The sequence below is a fragment of the Melospiza georgiana genome, chromosome 27 (assembly GCF_028018845.1).
Source record: "Melospiza georgiana isolate bMelGeo1 chromosome 27, bMelGeo1.pri, whole genome shotgun sequence".
NCBI classification, from domain to species: Eukaryota; Metazoa; Chordata; class Aves; order Passeriformes; family Passerellidae; genus Melospiza; species Melospiza georgiana.
In genome coordinates, this window is record NC_080456.1 from 3,689,983 (window position 1) to 3,708,795 (window position 18,813).

General features: G+C 45.4%; 1 protein-coding gene across 1 annotated transcript in view; it reads right to left on the reverse strand.

Annotated features, from left to right (window-relative positions):
• UBASH3B (ubiquitin associated and SH3 domain containing B) overlaps positions 1-18,813 on the reverse strand; it is an 88,332-nt gene that overhangs the window by 26,530 nt on the left and 42,989 nt on the right. The window contains exons 2-4 of the mRNA XM_058041155.1: positions 5,692-5,745; positions 3,909-4,095; positions 3,277-3,475 (exon numbers count right to left, since the gene is read on the reverse strand). Coding sequence (XP_057897138.1) covers positions 3,277-3,475; positions 3,909-4,095; positions 5,692-5,745 — 440 coding nt within the window. The remainder of the gene's footprint in view (positions 1-3,276; positions 3,476-3,908; positions 4,096-5,691; positions 5,746-18,813) is intronic.

Consider the following 18,813-nt stretch of genomic DNA (forward strand, 5'->3'; position numbering starts at 1 on the left):
AGGGTGTCCAGGCCTGCCTGCAGCTGGAGCTGACAGCTGTGGGCACAGGCTCTGTCACCCACAACCCTGGGCTCCTGTAACATCTTAGATGTAATAAACTGCATTTTGGTTACAATAAACTGCATTTTGGGTACAATAAACTGCATTTTGGATACAATAAACTGCATTTTGGGTACAATAAACTGCATTTTGGGTCCAATAAGCTGCATTTTGAAGAGCTGCCTGGAGTCCTGCAGAGATGAGGGTTGAAAACCCCTTCGTGCCAGGTTGGTGACTGTGGCCTCTAACAGAGCTGGACGTGCAAAGATGCTCAAGTGGGACAAACCAGAGCTCAGCTGGAAATCTGGGAGTGTGAGGCTGTTGCTGTTGTGTTAGGGACAGCTGAACAAAGCAACACAGACCCCAAGGTCTTCTCAGAAGGCAACAGCAAAGTTTATTGGACATCCCATTCTTTTATAGACTGCTCTGAGAAAGCTGGACCTGGTGGGTCCTCAATCAACACCCCTCACCTCAGTGGCTAATTAGGAACAACACCTCTCTTGTAAACATCAAATGAGTAAACAGCAAGCTCAAAACATCAGCTGAACAGATTAAAGATTATTTTAATTCTTTCTCTGAGCTTTCTCAAAGCTCCCCCTGAAAAATGCCTGGGAAAGTTTACCTGACTTTCTCTCTGAAAATTTATCTTTCTCTCTGAAAGTTTATCTGACTTTCTCTCTGACCAGGCTGCCAGCATCCACAGGAGGTCTCTAATATTGAAAATTATCAGAGATGTGACAATCCTTATTGCAACTCTGGAAATGCAGGATGTCCTGCCAAAAAAAAAAAGAGATTTTTTCCTAGGTAGGAAATCCAGGAAGCTTTCATGAGCAGCTGAAGATCTTTCCAAAATAATCAGGTTAAAAAGGATGATTTTCACTCTCCCTCCATTGTTCTCTCTGCTGCACTGAATTACAAGTCCATGGAATTTGCAGGCTTGTGCAACGTGATTAAATCTTTTCCCTGGACATTGGTTGGATTATCAGTTTAGCCACTGAGGGTGAGGTATTCCCAAAATGTGGAAATGCAATAATGATTCAAAATGATCCTGCAGAAAAAAAGAATCTGCATCAGGAGATCATTCCAGGTGAAAAGACGTGAAATATTTGGGCTCTTCCAGTCGATGTGGAAATCACAGGATGCATTGTTTGCACATAATTTATTCATGCTCATTCAACCAAAAATTGCAATTAGATTTGACTGATTATTCAATCACAATTGCAGCTATTCAGAGGCTTGGCTCCAATTGCCAGCCAGGGTAGCTTTGCAAGCTCATCTATCTTTTTTGTTGTTGTTGTTTTTCATCAGCGATAAAAAGAAAAGTTAAATAAAAACCCCAGAGATCTTAATGTGATAACCCGACCAAGCTGTGGCTGCAATGCACCAATTGCCTTCCCCTAAAAACCCCAATTTGGCCTGAATTGGAGCAGGCTCAGGGCAGAAGACTGTTGGAAACCACCAATGTTTTTTTATTCTGGGTCAGTGGGGTTTTTTTGGATAAAAATCGCATTTTTGGCTGTGCTGGAGGGAAACACTGATCCCACTCTCACTGGCTGCAGTGTTCTTGGACCCACCCAATGTCTGCCTTCCAAAACTTTCTTTTTAAAGATAAAATTCCTTTTCTAAAGGGAAGGGATGTTCTAGATCAGGTGAAAGCAACATTTTCCAGAGGTTCTGGACCCTCCTGGCTCCCTGCTCTGGAGCAGGGACAGACTCAGCATCCCTGCAGGGCTCTGGGTGCCTGCCCAGCATGGGAGCTGCCCAGGAATGCAGAATTTGCTGCATTTTGGTGCATTTAAACTCCAGGATAAACCTGGGACTAAATGTGGAAGGAGTAAACCAGATGTGCATTTAAACTCCAGGATAAATCCGGGACTAAATGGGGAAGGACTAATCCAGATGTGCATTTAAACTCCAGGATAAATTTGGGATTAAATGGGGAAGGACTAAACCAGTTGTGCATTTAAACTCCAGGATAAACCTGGGATTAAATGGGGAAGGACTAAACCAGTTGTGCATTTAAACTCCAGGATAAACCTGGGATTAAATTGGGGAGGACTAAACCAGTTGTGCATTTAAACTCCAGGATAAACCTGGGATTAAATTGGGGAGGACTAAACCAGGCCAAGCAGTGATGGAGGGTGGGAGGATTCTCCAGGGAGGTGTCCCAGTGCTCCCAGGGTGTTGTGATTTCCCATTTTGTGGGTGACTGGAGGACATTCAGAGGTTGTTCAGCAGTGCAGAGGACGAGGTTCTGGTTATTCCCCCTCCAGAAGCAGGAGAGGATCATGGAGCACCTGTGAGCTCTGAGGTTGGAAAGAGCAACCAACCAACCAACCAACCAACCAACCAACCAACTCAGGGTCTTCTCTCACGGCCCTCCTCACACCTCAGACATGCAGTGAAAAATGCAGTGAAAAAACAACCACAGCCTTGAAATGGCCGAGGAAAGTTCTGTGGTGGTGGCTGGAGGCGGCGAGAGGGGCAGGAAACGGCTCAGAGCAGCTGTCAAAGGGTAAAGAACCACCAAATGTCAGCTTCCCCTCCAAAACAGCGCTGCAAACTCAGCGTGAGACATCTCCCAGCTGAAAAGGCAAAGCACAGTTTTCCATCAGTGCTGGGGTGTTTGAGTTTTCACTTAAAAATCGGGCATTTGCTTTCGAGCTTTGCTTCTTGGTGGCAGCAGAGCTTTGGGGTGCTGAAAAGGCCCAAACTGTGAGCTTTGGAAGCTGCTTTGCTTCTTCATGACACCAAAGTTCTGGTTTTTCTGACACTGCCCAAAATGGGCTCCTTCATAGAATCAAAGTTTTGGTGTTCTAATGCCCTTCACGCTTCAAAGTTTTGGTTTTCTGACAATGACCAAGCTGGGTTCTCATGGCATCAAATTCAGTTTTCTATCAGTGCCCAGGCTGAGCTCTTTTGGTGTCCAAACTTTGGTTTTCTGACAATGCCCAGGGTGATACACTTCATGACACCAAAGTTTTGATTTTTTATCAATGCCCAAACTGGGCTCCTTCATGGCTTCAAAGTTTTGTTTTTCTGACAATGCCCAGGCTGGGCTCCTTCAGGACACCAAATTTTGTTTTTCTGACAATTCCCAAACTGGGCTCTCATGGCATCAACCTTTTGGTTTTCTATCAATGCCCAAACTGGGCTTTTCCATGACACCAAACTTTGTTTTTTCTGACGATGCCCAGGCTGCGCTCTTATGGCATCCAAGCTTTGTTTTTTCCTCACCTGCTTTGGAAGCCGCCTCTGCAGCGAAGTCTGCAGCAAACTTCTTGAGCACCTCAGCACTGTCCTCCTTGACGAAGAGCCCGATGAAGTTGGAGGACGTGTAGAGCTCCAGGGGCAGGGGCGCGGGGAATTTGCATTTCCAGCGCATCACCGTGGCCTGCAGGGCTTCCGTGAGGGCGTCCACCTTGCTGTCCTCACACTGCCAAGGAAGCAGGACAGGAGGGCATGAGGGTGGGTGGCAGTGGCCTACCTTTCCCCTCATGCAGTGAGAAAAAGCACAGGGGCATGGAAAACAACAACGACAACAAAAAAAAAAACCAACAACAAAAAAGAAATCTATGTTTAGAAATCTCGGCCCCTCCCTTGTCCTCAAAGCAGGATCAGCTATCCCCAAGTAACCTCCCCAAGCTCTCCCCACCCATTCTCACACTGAGGATCACTGCAGAGGATGAGAATTCTGTCTTCTGCTGCTGCTCTTCCCTGAAAACAACAGCTTAAAAAACCAATTCCCTCCTCCAGCAGCCCAGGTGTCCACAAAACCCCTCCAGCACCCCCTAAACCAGCATGAAATCTCCAGGCCGAGCCCGGCAAGGAATGGCTGAGGGAGAGAGGGGAGAGGAGCTGTGCCTTACCATGAAGAACTGGCAGAGGGTGATGTGGGGGAAGATGTTGTGGGCTTTGTTCTTGCCACAGATCTGCTTGGACTGCTGCCAGAACTCGGAGAGCTTCTGCGCCAGGGGCCCGGTGGGGCGCAGGTACAGCACGTACTCGCGGGGCAGCGAGTCATCCAGGAACGGGTCACCCACGTGGGAGAAGAGCCTGGCGGGCAGAAAGAGCTCCTGAATCAATAAATAATCACTGGAACCCAGGAAATGCCTCTGGCTGCCCTGGAGGGCTCGAGGCCCTGCCCAGGGGGCTCAGAGACCCTGGCACAGAGCCCCAGACCCCTGTGCCTTTGGTTTTAACCCATGGAAAAAATTACCAACCTTTATATGAAGAATTACAAGTCAAGAGAGTTTAAGTGGAATAGTAGTCAGTTTGTCACGGGGTGAAAAATAGATTTTTCTGTCTGGGTTGTTTCTGCGCTCTAAAAGAGAGATGTGACCATGCAGAGCTGTCCCCTGGATGGTGGCAGTGAGTCCTGCCCTCCCAGAGCAGCTGTGGCTCTGCAATGAGCAGTTTCTGGGATTTCCTCTGCCCAGATCCAAGCCCAGAGCTCTGGAGGATCTGTCCAGGTTCCACCATCACCCTCAGGGACTCTTTTCCTTCATGACCTGACCAAGATGGAGGAATTTGGGTGTGCCTTGTCCTTCTTCCTCCTTCTTGGCCTCCATCTTCTGCTGTGATGGTGGCGCTTTGGGATTGGTTTAAGGTAGAAGCTCACTGTCTAACATAGGTGATAGGTGTTGGAAAGTAATTGTAAATATTGAACACGTAGTTTTTAGTAAAAAAGATAACGTCAGTGTGCCTCAACCCGACCTGCCAGACAGACCTCGGTGGGTCAGAGAAAGAATTTTATAGATAAGAAACAATAAAAAACCTTGAGAACGAGAACTGAAAAATCCTGACTCCTCCTTCGACTGCTGGGCTGGGAAAAAGAAGCTTGTACGTATCTCAGAGTCACTGTGACCAGCAGAGATTCTGAGAGATAATCACGGATTCTCTTCCCCCAGCCAAACCAGCTCCCCCTGTGCTGCCACTCACTGTCCCTCCATGGGCAAATGCGGCTCTGGCGGGTCAGGCAGAGCTGATGTGTCTCACTTGCAGCCCATTAGCACCGCTCAGTAACACAGAAAATTGGGTTTTACTTTCAGCCTGATGCTCTGAAGATCTAAGCCAGGTCACTGCTCCTGCCTTTTGTGCCTTTCAGGGCGCAAAGCACAGGGAGGAGAGCGCAGGAATCAGCTGCAGAGGGTGGGGGATCCTTCTCTCCCCTATTCCCTTTCCCACCTGTTTGGGAATTTATTTATTCCCCCCAGTGGCTCCTGTTGAGGGCACCAAAGGGATTTAACAGAGCCCACTCTCCCTGCAGGGCCCTGCCTAATGATGGTCCCTCTGAACAAAGCTCTCATTCCCACATATTCAAGGACTTTGGCCAAAACCCTGGGGACTAAAATGTGACAGGCAATTACAGAAGCTGCCCCGACCCTCTGCTGACTCAGTTATGTCTGCTTAGTCATTAAAACAAAACAAAAAAAAAAGAACATTATTATAACCCATTTGCTGCAGATCAAACCCTCTCAGACCAGGCTCATTTCCAGCACTTAAACAGCACCTCAGTAACCCATAAGAAGGATGTTTTTATTTGCAGGTGTTTTTCAGACAACACCCCTGTTTAAACATCCCACATTCTAATGGTTAAACCCTAAATTCACCATTTCTGCTACTTTTGAACATTTATTACTTCATACCAACCAGTCGCATGCTGCTTGGACACTCCTTCCTCCTGTCGATGCCAGCGCTTTTTGTCTGCAGAGAGAGCAAAATAAAAAGAGAATTTCAGTGCTGCTGGGTCCATTGCTGTGTGTTTGGACATTTGTGAGATGCCCTTTCCAATTCTCCAACCCCTGAGGCATTTTTATTGGTTTTTTTTGGATGTGTCACCTGTGAAATCCCAATAAACTGAAGGGCAAAGTCAGGCAACCAGCACAAAATATGAATTATGAACCTCTGGGTTTTCCCACTTCCCCACTTTTTCTTCCATGCACAGAAGCATGGAGGAATTGGGGTTTCTTTTTATTTTCTTTTATATTTTATTTACCTAAATATAAATCTATATATAAATCTAAATATAAATCTATAATAAATCCATCTGCATTGTAATAATATTCCATTCTGGAGGCATGCAATGCCTTCCCCACAAGCTCACTCACAAAAATGAAGCTCAGACAGAATCCTGTGCAGAACAATGCAGCCCTTCACTGACAACTGCAAATCAAATTAGAAATATTCCTAAAAATTAGCAATTAGTAGAGAAACACCAGCATTGAATGGTCTCTTTGCTGGCAATTTCAGCATGAAACCCTAAAAGTTTGGGTCTGAAAGTGCAGAAGTTGCAGTGAGGAGAAGAAAAATTCAACAGCCACGAGAGGGCACAAACAGAGATTTTTTCCAGCTTAGAAAAGTTCCCTTTAGTCCAAAAAGCTCTTCTGCTTCTTTCCCTCCAGGATGCCTCTAAATCCCTTTTCCCTCCAGCTGGGAGCACCCAGCTCTCCTGTTCTGTGAGTTTTCTGAGCAGACCAGCACAAATTACAGATTTAAACATGGAATTGTGTTTTCCAAGTGCTCGACACCGGCAGGGAAAGCAGCCGTGGCACCAGGGACAGCCAAAGGGAGGGATCCACCCAGAACCCAAATGGAGCAAGAACTATGAGTGCAAAAAGCAGAAAAATGACAGAAATTTTAGGATTTATGAGGCAGAGACAGGAGCTCAGCTGAGGGCGGTGAAGAATTCCCCATTTCCCCAAGGGAAAGGGAGCAGATCCAGGCTCCAGCCCGTGGGTTTGGGGTCAGGGAGCCTCCAGGACTTGTGGCTGTGCTCGTGTCACCCCTTCTGTCACTTGTGGCTGTGCTTTGCCACCCCTCCTGCCTGCAGTGCCGCCTTTCCCAATGCCCTGACAGCCCCAGGACACCCCTGAGCGTCACCCCCAGCCCCAGGACACCCCTGAGCGTCACCCCCAGCCCCAGGACAACCCTGAGTGTCACCCCCAGCCTCAGGACACCCCTGAGCGTCACCCCCAGCCCCAGGCATGTGCTGTTGACTCAGCTGTGCTCAGCCCTCCCCACCCCTTGAGCACACACACAGCTTGGTTCGTTTGGAGGGTAAGAGGAAGGCAGAGAGATAATGCTGATAGTGCTGATAACGATAAAAAAACAACCAAAAAAAAAAAAAAAAAAAAAAAAGGAGAGAAAAGCTAAAGGGCTGTGTTGCAAATGTGCGATGATGAAAACACTTCCTCCCCAAGCTGTTTTGCTGCCAGAATTCCCTGGAGATCAGCAGGGCTGGGCCCTCTGGGAGATGGATTTGGTGGGTTTGGGGTGGTGGACGCTGAGGGTTGGGGCTCCTGCCCGGCTGACCTTGCTCTGCTCTGGAAAATGTTCTATGCAAAGCAGAAACTGCTTTGGTTTGGAAAGCAGCTCAGGCAAAGGAGCTGAAACCGGGGGAGGAACTCTCTAAAAGATAAGGGGAAACTCTCTAAAAGATAGGGGTGAAGTCTCTAAAAGATAGGGGTGAAGTCTCTAAAAGATAAGGGGGAGCTTTCTAAAAGACTGAGGGGACAACTCTCTAAAAGATGGGGGGGGGCTCTCTAAAATAGAGGGGAGAACTCTCTATAAGATAGAGGGGAACTCTCTAAAAGATAGGGGGGGACCTGTATAAAAGATAAGGAGAATCTCTCTAAAATACAGGGAATCTCTCTAAAAGATATGGGGCACCTCTTTAAAGATAGGGGGGGCCTCTCTGAAAGATAAAGGGGAACTCTCTAAAGGAGAAGGGGGAACTCTAAAAAGATAGGGGGGAAATCTCTAAAAGATAAGGGGGGAATTCTCTAAGAAATAGGGGGGACCTCTCTAGAAGATAGAGGGGGAACTCTCCAAAAGAGAAGGGGGGGCATCTCAAAAAGATAAGGGAAAACTCTCTGAAGGATAAGGGGGAACTCTAAAAGATAGGGGAGACTTCTCTAAAAAATAAGGAACACCTCTCTAAAAGATAAGGGGGGGATCTCTCTATAAGACAGGGGGGAATCTCTCTAAAATATAGGAGGGGAACCTGTCTAAAAGATAAGGAGGCCCTCTCTAAAAGATAAGGGGGGACCTCTCTAAAAGATAAGGGGGAAACTTTCTAAAAGACAGGGGGGACCTCCCTAAAAGACAGGGGGGATCTCTCTAAAATATAGTAGGGGACCTGTCTAAAAGATAAGGAGGCCCTCTCTAAAAGACAAGGGGGACCTTTCAAAAAGATAAGGGGGAACTCTATAAGGAGGACCTCTCTGAAAGATAAGGGGGACTTCTCTAACAGATAAGGGGACTTCTCTAACAGATAAGGCACCTCTCTGGAAGCAATGCCTGAGGATTTCTCCTGCCCTGCTTCCACCATTTGTTGTGCTGCCCTTGCTCAGCTCCCCTCCCCTCCTGTCTGGGCTGTTTCTGCTCTCTGAAAGGGAGATGTGACCGTGCAGAGCTGTCCCCTGGATGGTGGCAGTGAGTCCTGCCCTCCCAGAGCAGCTCTGGCTCTGCAATGAGCAATTTCTGGGATTTGCTGTGCCCAGATCCCAGCCCAGAGCTCTGGAGGATCTGTCCAGGTTCCACCATCACCCTCAGGGACCCTTTTCCTTCATGACCTGACGATTGCCTGGAACAAACCGCACAGAGGAGCTCTGCTGGGATTAACTGGGATTGAAACAAAGGGAGGCAGAGAAAACACCAGGCTGGAGCCACAGCTTTGTTCACCTGCGATTTCCAGAGCTGCCTCCATCATCCACAGGGACAAGCAACTCCCTTTCCAATTTCAATTTAATTTTCAGTGTGAGGAGGAAATGCTGCATAAAGCAAACAAAGCCAGAGGATATTTTTATCCCAGGACCTGCAACTGAGAGATTTCTATGTTTTTTTTTTTTCCCCCCCTTATTTTTTAATTTAGTGCAAGGAATGGTGCTGATGACTGATAAGTCTCTGAAAATCCCACCCTGGAGAGGACCCATCCTCCAGCTGCCAGGCCAAAATCAGCTTTTTTAGAAAGCTGAGTTCCTCAAAACTGGTCCCAGCCGTGCAAAAGTGGCCTGATTTTCACAACTGCTGAGTGCAGTGGGAGCTGGAAGACACATCCTGCTCCTGAGAAAATCAGGTCACTTAATTAGGTGACAAATTATGGCTTAGGTGCTCACATTTCCTCACGCTGGGCAGCAAATGTTGGCTGCAGCATTGTAGAAAAAAAATAAAAATTATGACTCAGATGAACCAGAAAAGAGGAAAAAGTAAGAAGATGACTTATTTTTCAGAATTTACTGGATGGTATCACTGAGTAACCGTTTCTGGTGAATCAAAATGGGTTCAGGAGATTTGTGCAGCATTGCTGGTCCCCCGGGGCACCCAGTTCCTCTTGGCTTCTGAGATGAAGTGCAGGGAAATCGTTTAAAAGCACCCAGCAACATGGAATAATCATTTTTGAACAGAGGTTCTGTGCAAATGCAGATCTGGATAATTCAGGGGAAGAGGAAAGAAAATCCCAACAGCAGTGGCTTCCAAATGCACAGCAGGAAGAAATAAATGGGTTTGATTCTTCCACTTGAGGTGGGAGACACCAAAGTGTGTTGAAGAATTAAATGGGTTTGGTTCTTCCACCTCAAAGTCCTCCCCACGACACTCCTCAGTGTCAGGGCCCAAGGAAAACTCTTCCCCACTCAATCCTTGGTTAAACGATGAAACATGGCCAGGAAACATCCCAGCTAAAGAGCTGACCCCAAAATATTCCAGCAGAACTGAGATGAAGTGCAGGGAAATCGTTTAAAAGCACCCAGCAACATGGAATAATCATTTGGAACAGAGGTTCTGTGCAAATGCAGATCTGGAGAATTTGGGAAGGGGAAAGAAATTCCTCCTCTGGGGAAAGGGAAAGAAAATCTAACAGCAATGGCTTCCAAATGCACAGCAGGTATTTTATTCAGCAGGAAGAATTAAATGGGTTTGATTCTTCCACCTCAAAGTCCTCCCCACGACACTCTTGAGTCTCAAGGCCCAAGGAAAACCTTTCCCCACTCAGTCCTTGGTTAAACAAGGTGAAATATGGCCAGGAAACATCCCAGCTAAAGAGCCACATTCCTGGGTGCCACAAATTTCTGAATGATTCTGCACACAGAAATGGCCACTGCGAAGTAGAAAAAACCACCCAAATTCCTGGGTGCCATTAATTTCTGAATTATTCTGCACACAAAAATGGCCACGGTGTGGTGTTCCTAAATGCGCTGTGCTCCTCTGAATCCTCAACGTGCACAATTCACTCAGCCAGCCCCCCAAAAATATCATATGATGCTGCTTCTGTTCTTATCGGGGTGACCTTGGTGCTTTCACTAAACAACTGCATATTGAGGAATGGTTTTGCAAGGAAAATTTGCAAAATTATCCATTTAATGACTTGGTTATGTGAAGTAGGAAGAAAACCCCCCAAATTCCTGGGTGCCACAAATTTCTGAATTATTCTGCACACAGAAATGGCCACAGTGAAGAAGTAAAAAACCACCCAAATTCCTGGGTGCCACTAATTTCTGAATTATTCTGCACACAAAACCAGCCACGGTGAGGTGTTCCTAAATGCGCTGTGCTCCTCTGAATCCTCAACATTTACAATTCACTCAGCTACCCCCCCAAAAAATATCATATGATGCTGCTTCTGTTCTTATCGGGGTGACCTTGGTGCTTTCACTAAACAACTGCATACTGAGGAATGGTTTTGCAAGGAAAATTTGCAAAATTATCCATTTAATGACTTGGTTATGTGAAGTAGGAAGAAAATCACCCCAATTCTTGGGTGCCACAAATTTCTGAATTATTCTGCACACAAAAATGGCCACAGTGAAGTAGGAAAAAACCACCCAAATTCCTGGGTGCCACAAATTTCTGAATTATTCTGCACACAAAACCAGTCACAGTGTGGTGTTCCTAAATGCGCTGTGCTCCTCTGAATCCTCAACATTTACAATTCACTCAGCCACCCCCCAAAAAATATCATATGATGCTGCTTCTGTTCTTATTGGGGTGACCTTGGTGCTATAAATAGGGCCAGGACAGGAAGATGTCACCAGGGATGCAGTTCCTGTTTGGGCCAGGGGGTTGGGGATGTTCCTTTTCCGCATCTGTGAAGGAAAATAAAAAACAACAAAACCCCCGCGGTGTTTTTGTGAGGAGAGCGGCTCTGATATGAGAGAGTGGCAGGGTAATTAATTAATTAAAAAAGAAATTCCCTTTTTCCTTTTTCCCAAGGGCTGGAAATTCCCTTTTTCCCTCTTCCCAAGGTATAGAAATTCCCTTTTTCCCCACTTCCCAATTGCTGGAATTTCCCTTTTTCTTTGTTCCCAAGGGATAGAAATTCCTTTTTTCCCTCTTCCCAAGGGATGTAAATTCCCTTTTTCGCTCTCCCAAGGGCTGCCTGCTTATCCCCAGCTCTGGAATAGTGAGTAAATAGTAAATTATTATATATATTTCCCTTTTCCCTCTCTTCCCCTCTGCTAGCAGAGGGAAAAGGAAAATATATATAATAATTTGTGTTTGTGTATCCACAGTTTCAAATATTTCTCTTATTCAGAGGACAAGCAAACTGCAACCTGGCAGAAAATATATTTAATAAAGTGTGTTTGTAGTCTCCACAGTTTCAAATATTCCTTTTTTTCAGAAGACAAGCAAACTGCAGGCTTGCCACAGGAGGAGGAGGATGAAATGATGAATTTTATGTACAAAGGAGGATGAAATGGGAAATATATATAATAATGTGTGTTTGCATGTCCACAGTTTCAGAGATTCCTTTTTTTCAGAAGACAAGCAAACTGCAGCCTGGCAGAAAATGTATTTAATAATATATTTGTATAATAATATAATAGTAAATTTATATATTGTAATATATATAATGTAATGTAATGTAATGTAATGTAATGAAATATAATATAATATAATATAATATAATATAATATAATATAATATAAGTATAATAATATATTCATTTGTAGTCTCCACAGTTTCAAATATTCCTTTTATTCAGAGGACAAGCAAACTGCAACCTGGCAGAAAATATAACTAATAATATGATATGATATATGATATATGATATATGATATATGATATATGATATATGATATATGATATATGATATATGATATATGATATATGATATATGATATATGATATATCATATTATATAATAAATTTATATATATTATTTTTATATATACTATTTTTATATATATAAATATATGTATCTATATATTTGTTTGTATCTCCACAGTTTCAGAGATTCCTTTTTTTCAGAGGACAAGCAAACTGCGACCTGGCAGAAAATATCTCTAATAATATATTTGTAATATAATATAATATAATGTAATGTAATGTAATGTAATGTAATATAATGTAATGTAAATATATATTTCTATAATAATATATTTGTTTGTATATCCACAGTTTCAAATATTCCTTTTTTTCAGAGGACAAGCAAACTGCAGCCTGGCCAGAGGAGGAGGAGGAGGATGAGGATGAAATGATGATTTCTATGTGCAAAGGAGGATGGAATGATGATTTCTATGTGCAAAGGAGGATCAAGTGATGATTTCTATGTGCAAAGGAGGATCGAGTGATGATTTCTATGTGCAAAAGAGGATGAAATGATTTCTATGCGCAAAGGAGGATGAAATGATGATTTCTATGTGCAAAGGAGGATCGAGTGATGATTTCTTTGTGCAAAGGAGAACAAAATGATGATTTTTATGTGCAAAGGGGGATGGAATGATGATTTCTATGTGCAAAGGAGGATCGAGTGATGATTTCTATGTGCAAAGGAGGATCGAGTGATGATTTTTATGTGCAAAGGAGGATGGAATGATGATTTCTATGTGCAAAAGAGGATGGAATGATGATTTCTATGCGCAAAGGAGGATGGAATGATGATTTCTATGTGCAAAGGAGGATCGAGTGATGATTTCTATGTGCAAAGGGGGATCGAGTGATGATTTTTATGTGCAAAGAATGAAGGCCTGGGCACGTGTCTGCTCCTTTTTGGAGTTATGTAAGGTTTTGAAGGCGGATTTCTCTCCCCACATGTGCACCAAGGCGCTCCCTAATCCCCTGCTCAGCCAGCTCGTTAAAGCACGAGCAGAGGTAAGTCCAGGCTTGTAAAAGTGGCGGGGATCAAGGCAGGAATGTGGCAGCCATTCACCGCTTCCAGAGAGGCACGGGGTTGAAAGAGGAAGCAGGATATTCCCTTCCTGAGAACAACAACACAGCAGCTTTTTGTGCTTTTTGTGCTTTTTTTTGTGCTTTTTGTGCTTTGTGTGCTCTTTATGAGGCGTGGGCTTGGCTGTCCAGCCCTTCCAGGGCCCTGCAGGATGCAGGAGGAGCAAGGCTCAGGTTTTTGGGCTGATTTGAATCTGTCACACCCCATTAAAATCCTTTCATTCTGCCCTTCAGCTCTGTCCTCAGTTCTGCTCATAATTCCACTATTGGTTTGGTTTTTAATTTCTGTTTTGGATGATATTTGCTGTCTGGCTTCCTGGTTCACTTCCTTCAGCTCCTCTCCCCATGCGCTAATGTAAAAGTGCTGCTCAGACAAGCTCTGAAAATAGCAGGAGGCCTGAGGCTGGAGGAATTGAAGAGAATGGTGTCTCACAATTAATTCTCTAATAAACCCACAGCACCTCAGCTGCCTGGTTCAGCCTCAAACCTGTGGCTGCAGGGCCGTGGGGGCTCGGGGAGGGAAGGTGAGAAATATCTGCTGCTGTTAAAGCTTCTGCAGAGCTGTGGCCATCAGCAAAGCAGCCCGGCAGGGTTAATAATACAAATAAACTCACACACAACTGGAGCTCCTTCAGCAGGGGCTCATCCCCTGCAAAACCTGATTTTAACAGGAGCCAGAACTGACCACGAGCTCAGCAGCTTTCATCCCAAAGCCATTAATCCATTTTTAGCTAACCAGGATGACAATGTCTTTGCAAGGAGCCAAGCTGGAGGTTTAAGGATGCTCCAAGGCACCATCTGGAGGCTCGGTGATAGCCAGGAGAGGAAGCAGTTGGCAGCTGACTGGGGAGAAATGAAATCCCACATTTGAGGCAAACGCGGCGCTTTCCTCTCCCTAATTGCTCCTCTCCCTCTCCAGGAATGAGATTTGCCACAGCTCTGGGGTTTTTCCTTATTCCCATAGCCCCTTTTTCTTACCAGGAGTGAGCTTGGGCTGGAGGAGCAGGGCCAGGTGGCTGCTGCAGTGTCGCCAATGTCCCACTGCCACCTCCTGCCTCTCCATCGAGGCAAACACGGCACTTTCCTCTCCCTAATTGCTCCTCCCTCTCCAGAATGAGATTTGCCACAGCTCTGCTTATTTTTCCTTTTTCAGCCTCTTTTTCCCACCAGAACTGGGTTTGGGCTGGTGGAGCTGCTGAGGAATAGGAGCAGGGCCAGGTGGCTGCTGCAGTGTCGCCAATGTCCCACTGCCACCTCCTGCCTGTCCATCGAGGCAAACACGGCACTTTCCTCTCCCAAATTGTTCCTCTCCCTATCCAGAATGAGATTTGCCACAGCTCTGCTTATTTTTCCTTTTTCAGCCTCTTTTTCCCACCAGAACTGGGTTTGGGCTGGTGGAGCTGCTGAGGAATAGGAGCAGGGCCAGGTGGCTGCTGCAGTGTCACCAATGTCCCACTGCCACCTCCTGCCTGTCCATCAAGGCAAAAACGGCACTTTCCTCTCCCAAATTGTTCCTCTCCCTATCTAGAATGAGATTTGCCACAGCTCTGGGGTTTTTCCTTTTCACCGCAGCCCCTTTCTCCCACCAGGAGTGGGGTTTGGGCTGGTGGAGCTCTGGAGGAATGGGAAAGGGGCCAGATGGATGGTGCAACGTCACCAATGTCCCACTGCCACCTCCTGCCTGTGCACTTTCCTCTCCCTGACTGCTCCTCTCTGTATCCAGGAATGGGATTTGCCCGGAATGAGATTTGCCACAGCTCTGCTGTTTTTTCCTTATTCCCACAGCCTCTTTTTCCCACCAGAACGGGGTTTGGGCTGGTGGAGCTGCTGAGGAATAGGAGCAGGGCCAGGTGGCTGCTGCAGTGTCACCAATGTCCCACTGCCACCTCCTGCCTGTCCATCTGTCACAGCCCTTCTGCACTGTCCCCAATGCCCAGCACGGCCCCACCCACCCTAATTTGGGGAGGGGGATCAGCTCCCTGTGCCCCCTTTGTGCCCCCAGCAGCCCCACTTTACCCCTCTGTGCACTGAATTTTTTCAGTAGATCTTTAGGAAGAAAAAGAAAAAAAAAAAAAAAAAAAAAAAAAAAAAGCCACAAGTAGCACTTTAAAGTGCCAGTGTTAACATTTTCCAGCTTCTTGGGGTTTCAAAACAGGAAGTTTGGGGGCGGCGCAGTTGCACAATTTGCCAGAAGCTGCTGTTCTGTGAAGCTGGTGACACGGGGCTGTACCAGGAACCCCAGCCCTGGTGGCCACCAAGGCTGTGACCTTGTGGGACTGATCCCCAGCAGGTTTGGATGTGCTGGAGGAGCCCTGTGTGACTTCTCCTGGAGCTGGTTTGTCCTGCACAGAGCTGTGCTCAGGGGGGCTTTTCCCAGGCTGAGAGAGGGAGTGAGCAGAGATAACACAGCCCAAAACCCCAAACTGAGCCCTGAGCTGCTTGGTTTGGATCTGCTGAGGAAACCTGGGGTGTAAAACCCGTCCTAGATGAGATTCCAGGGCTTTGAGTTCTGCACACCCTCACAGGGACAGGCAGAGTTGCTATGAACTGGCTCTGCTTGAGATTTGGATTGGTTTTAGTCAAAACTTTGTCAGTTTGGGTCCTGCACGATCAAATGATGGAATCCTGGGATGGTTTGGGTTGGAGGGAGCTGCAGGGCAGAGCTGGTTTGTCCTGCACAGAGCTGTGCTCAGGGGGGCTTTTCCCAGGCTGAGAGGGGGAGTGAGCAGAGATAACACAGCCCAAAACCCCAAACTGAGCCCTGAGCTGCTTGGTTTGCATCTGGTGAGGAAATTTGGGGTGTAAAACCCCTCCAGGGTGAGACTCCAGGGCTTTGAGTGCTGCACACCCTCACAGGGACAGGCAGAGTTGCTATGAACTGGCTCTGCTTGAGATTTGGATTGGTTTTGGTCAAAACTTTGTCAGTTTGGGTCCTGCATGACCAAATGATGGAATCCTGGCATGGTTTGGGTTGGATGGGGCTTGGAGATCATCTGGTTCCACCAGGGACACCTTCCACTACCCCAGGATGCTCCAAGCCCCATCCAGCCTGGCCTTGGGCACTTCCAGGGAACCAGGAGCAGCCCCAGCTTCTGGAAAGTTCTCCCAGAGCCTCACCACCCTGATGGGGAAGAATTTCTCCCAAAAATCCATTCGTCCAGTGAAGAAGGGAATATCCTGTGCTTGCCCAAACTGGGGGAGCTCAGCCACTCCCACCCCAACATCTGCACTCAGCCTGATTTGGTGTTCTTCATAGGGCTCAATTCTCGTGGTTTTGGGGTAAAATCTTCACCTTCCCGTGTCCCAAAATGTCTGTTTAACACCAAAATAGAGATCTCAACAGGACACAGCCATGGTGGGGATCATAAAATACCAGCTCTGCACTCAGCCTGATTTGGTGTTCTTTATAGGGCTCAATTCTCGTGGTTTTGGGGTAAAATCTTCACCTTCCCGTGCCCCAAAATGTCTGTTTAACACCAAAATAATTCTGCAGCTGTGTCAGAGGCCTCACCAGGACACAGCCATGGTGTGGATCATAAAACATCAGCTCAGAAGGTCTCTCCTCCATCATTTCAGTCTCTGCTGAGAATTTCTCCCGTAAATCCATTCACTGTTTCATTTTCTCTCTACCCAGTGAAGAAGGGAATATCCTGTGCTTGCCAAAAATGCAAAACTGGGGGAGCTCAGCCACTCCCACCCCAACGTTTGCACTCAGCCTAATTTCATGTTCTTTGCCCTGATAATTTTTTTTATTCATTGTTCTTTGCCCTGATCATTTTTTTGTTCATTCTCAGCCCTTCTTTTCCCCTCAAATGCTGATTTTCCCCCTCAAATGCTGATTTTCCCCCTCAAATGCTGATTTTTCCCCTCAAATGCTGATTTTTTTCCTTCTTTGGGAGCAGTGTGTGCCCATCTCAGAGGTCCTGCGTGCTTGTGGGCTCCCAGCTCTGCTGAAAAGGCAAAGCCCAGGGAGGGAAAATGGGAAGTGGAGGCCTGGCAAGAAGCTCAGGCTGCTCTCACACCCAAAATAGACTCAGGCAAAGCAGCAAGAAGGAAGTCTAAGAAATTAAGGAAGGTGGAAGGAAGAAGGAGGGTGGGGTGCTGAAATAGTTGGGTCAAAGGCAAAAAGAGAGACTCAAAATAGCCTTGTGCTCTAGACAGCTCTGTTCAGGAAATTTTGGAAGCCTTGTTACTTTCAGTAATACACAAAATTCACAATATTTCAAATTAGGATTCCTCACTTTTTTTTTTTGGTGTGTCATCTAAAGACATTCATTATATCAATATTATGTCAATATTATGTCAACATTCAGTATATCAATATTATGCCAATATTCATCATGTCAATATTGTGTCAATATTCATCATGTCAATATTGTGTCAATCTTCATCATGTCAATATTAAATATTTCAATAATGATTATGCCAATATTCATTATGTCAATATTGTGTCAATATTCATTATGTCAATATTATGTCAATATTCATTATGTCAATATTGTGTCAATATTCAATGTCAATATTGTGTCAATATTCAATATGTCAATATTGTGTCAATGCTCATTATGTCAATATTCATTATATCAACGATATGTCAATAATAATTATGTCAATATTTATTATATCAATATTATGCCAATATTCATTATATCAATATTATATCAATATTCATTATGTCAATATTCATTATATCAATATCCACATGGGAGATCTGGCCAAAGAAGCCCAAAATGCTGCAGGAAAAGGACAAAAAGGGGTTAATCAGCAGATGATGAGGGACATTTGCCACTGACTAAAACACCCCCAGAACAGAGCTGGGGCTGGGAGTCCCCATGTGGGGGTGAGAAAACACTCCCAGGGCTCAGGCTCTGGCCTCAGAGGGTTTGAAGTGTGTGGTTACAGCACTGAGCTGCAGCTGAAGTCAAAGTTTCCACCAGGGGAAAGAGAAAACAAGCGAGGCAGCGAGCTCTGCTCTGAATTTCAGTTTGGGGAGCGGAACTTGGTCTCCTTCAGGTCACTTTGGAGCCCGCAGGTGATTAAAAAAGCTATAAAAATACACAATTATTTTGCTGTTATAATCATGATAACTTGTAAATTCGTGGCCAGACTTTAAACTCTAATACCAGAATAAATATTAAAAATGACCCTGCAGTGTCTGGCTCAGTAATCTGGATTTTTTTTTTTACATGAAGTCTAACCAAGAGACTCCAAAAAGTTCCAATCCTCACTAGGGAAGGGTTAAAAAAAATTCCTCATTTTAAAAAAAAATATGTTTGAAGCCTAAAAGGGAACAGGAAATGAAGAATTGTGATAAAGTGAGAAACAATGAGATAAAGAAGGATCTAAGAATTTAATGTGAAAACTTCACCACAGACTGGGAAGATTTCCCTGCATACTTTCCTGATTTTGTTCAGGCCTGTCAGCTCTAAGTGTGGAGCCTTTTTATTCCTCTATCTGATCCTGCAGAATCTGTCAGTGAATTACAAAAACAAGCAATAGGAAGACTTTAATGAGACCTGGATTTAGTAATTATCCCTACACCAAAGAGTACTTATGCATCTCTTTAATTCCAAGCATGTACTTACAGACTCCAGCCCTGCTCTTATG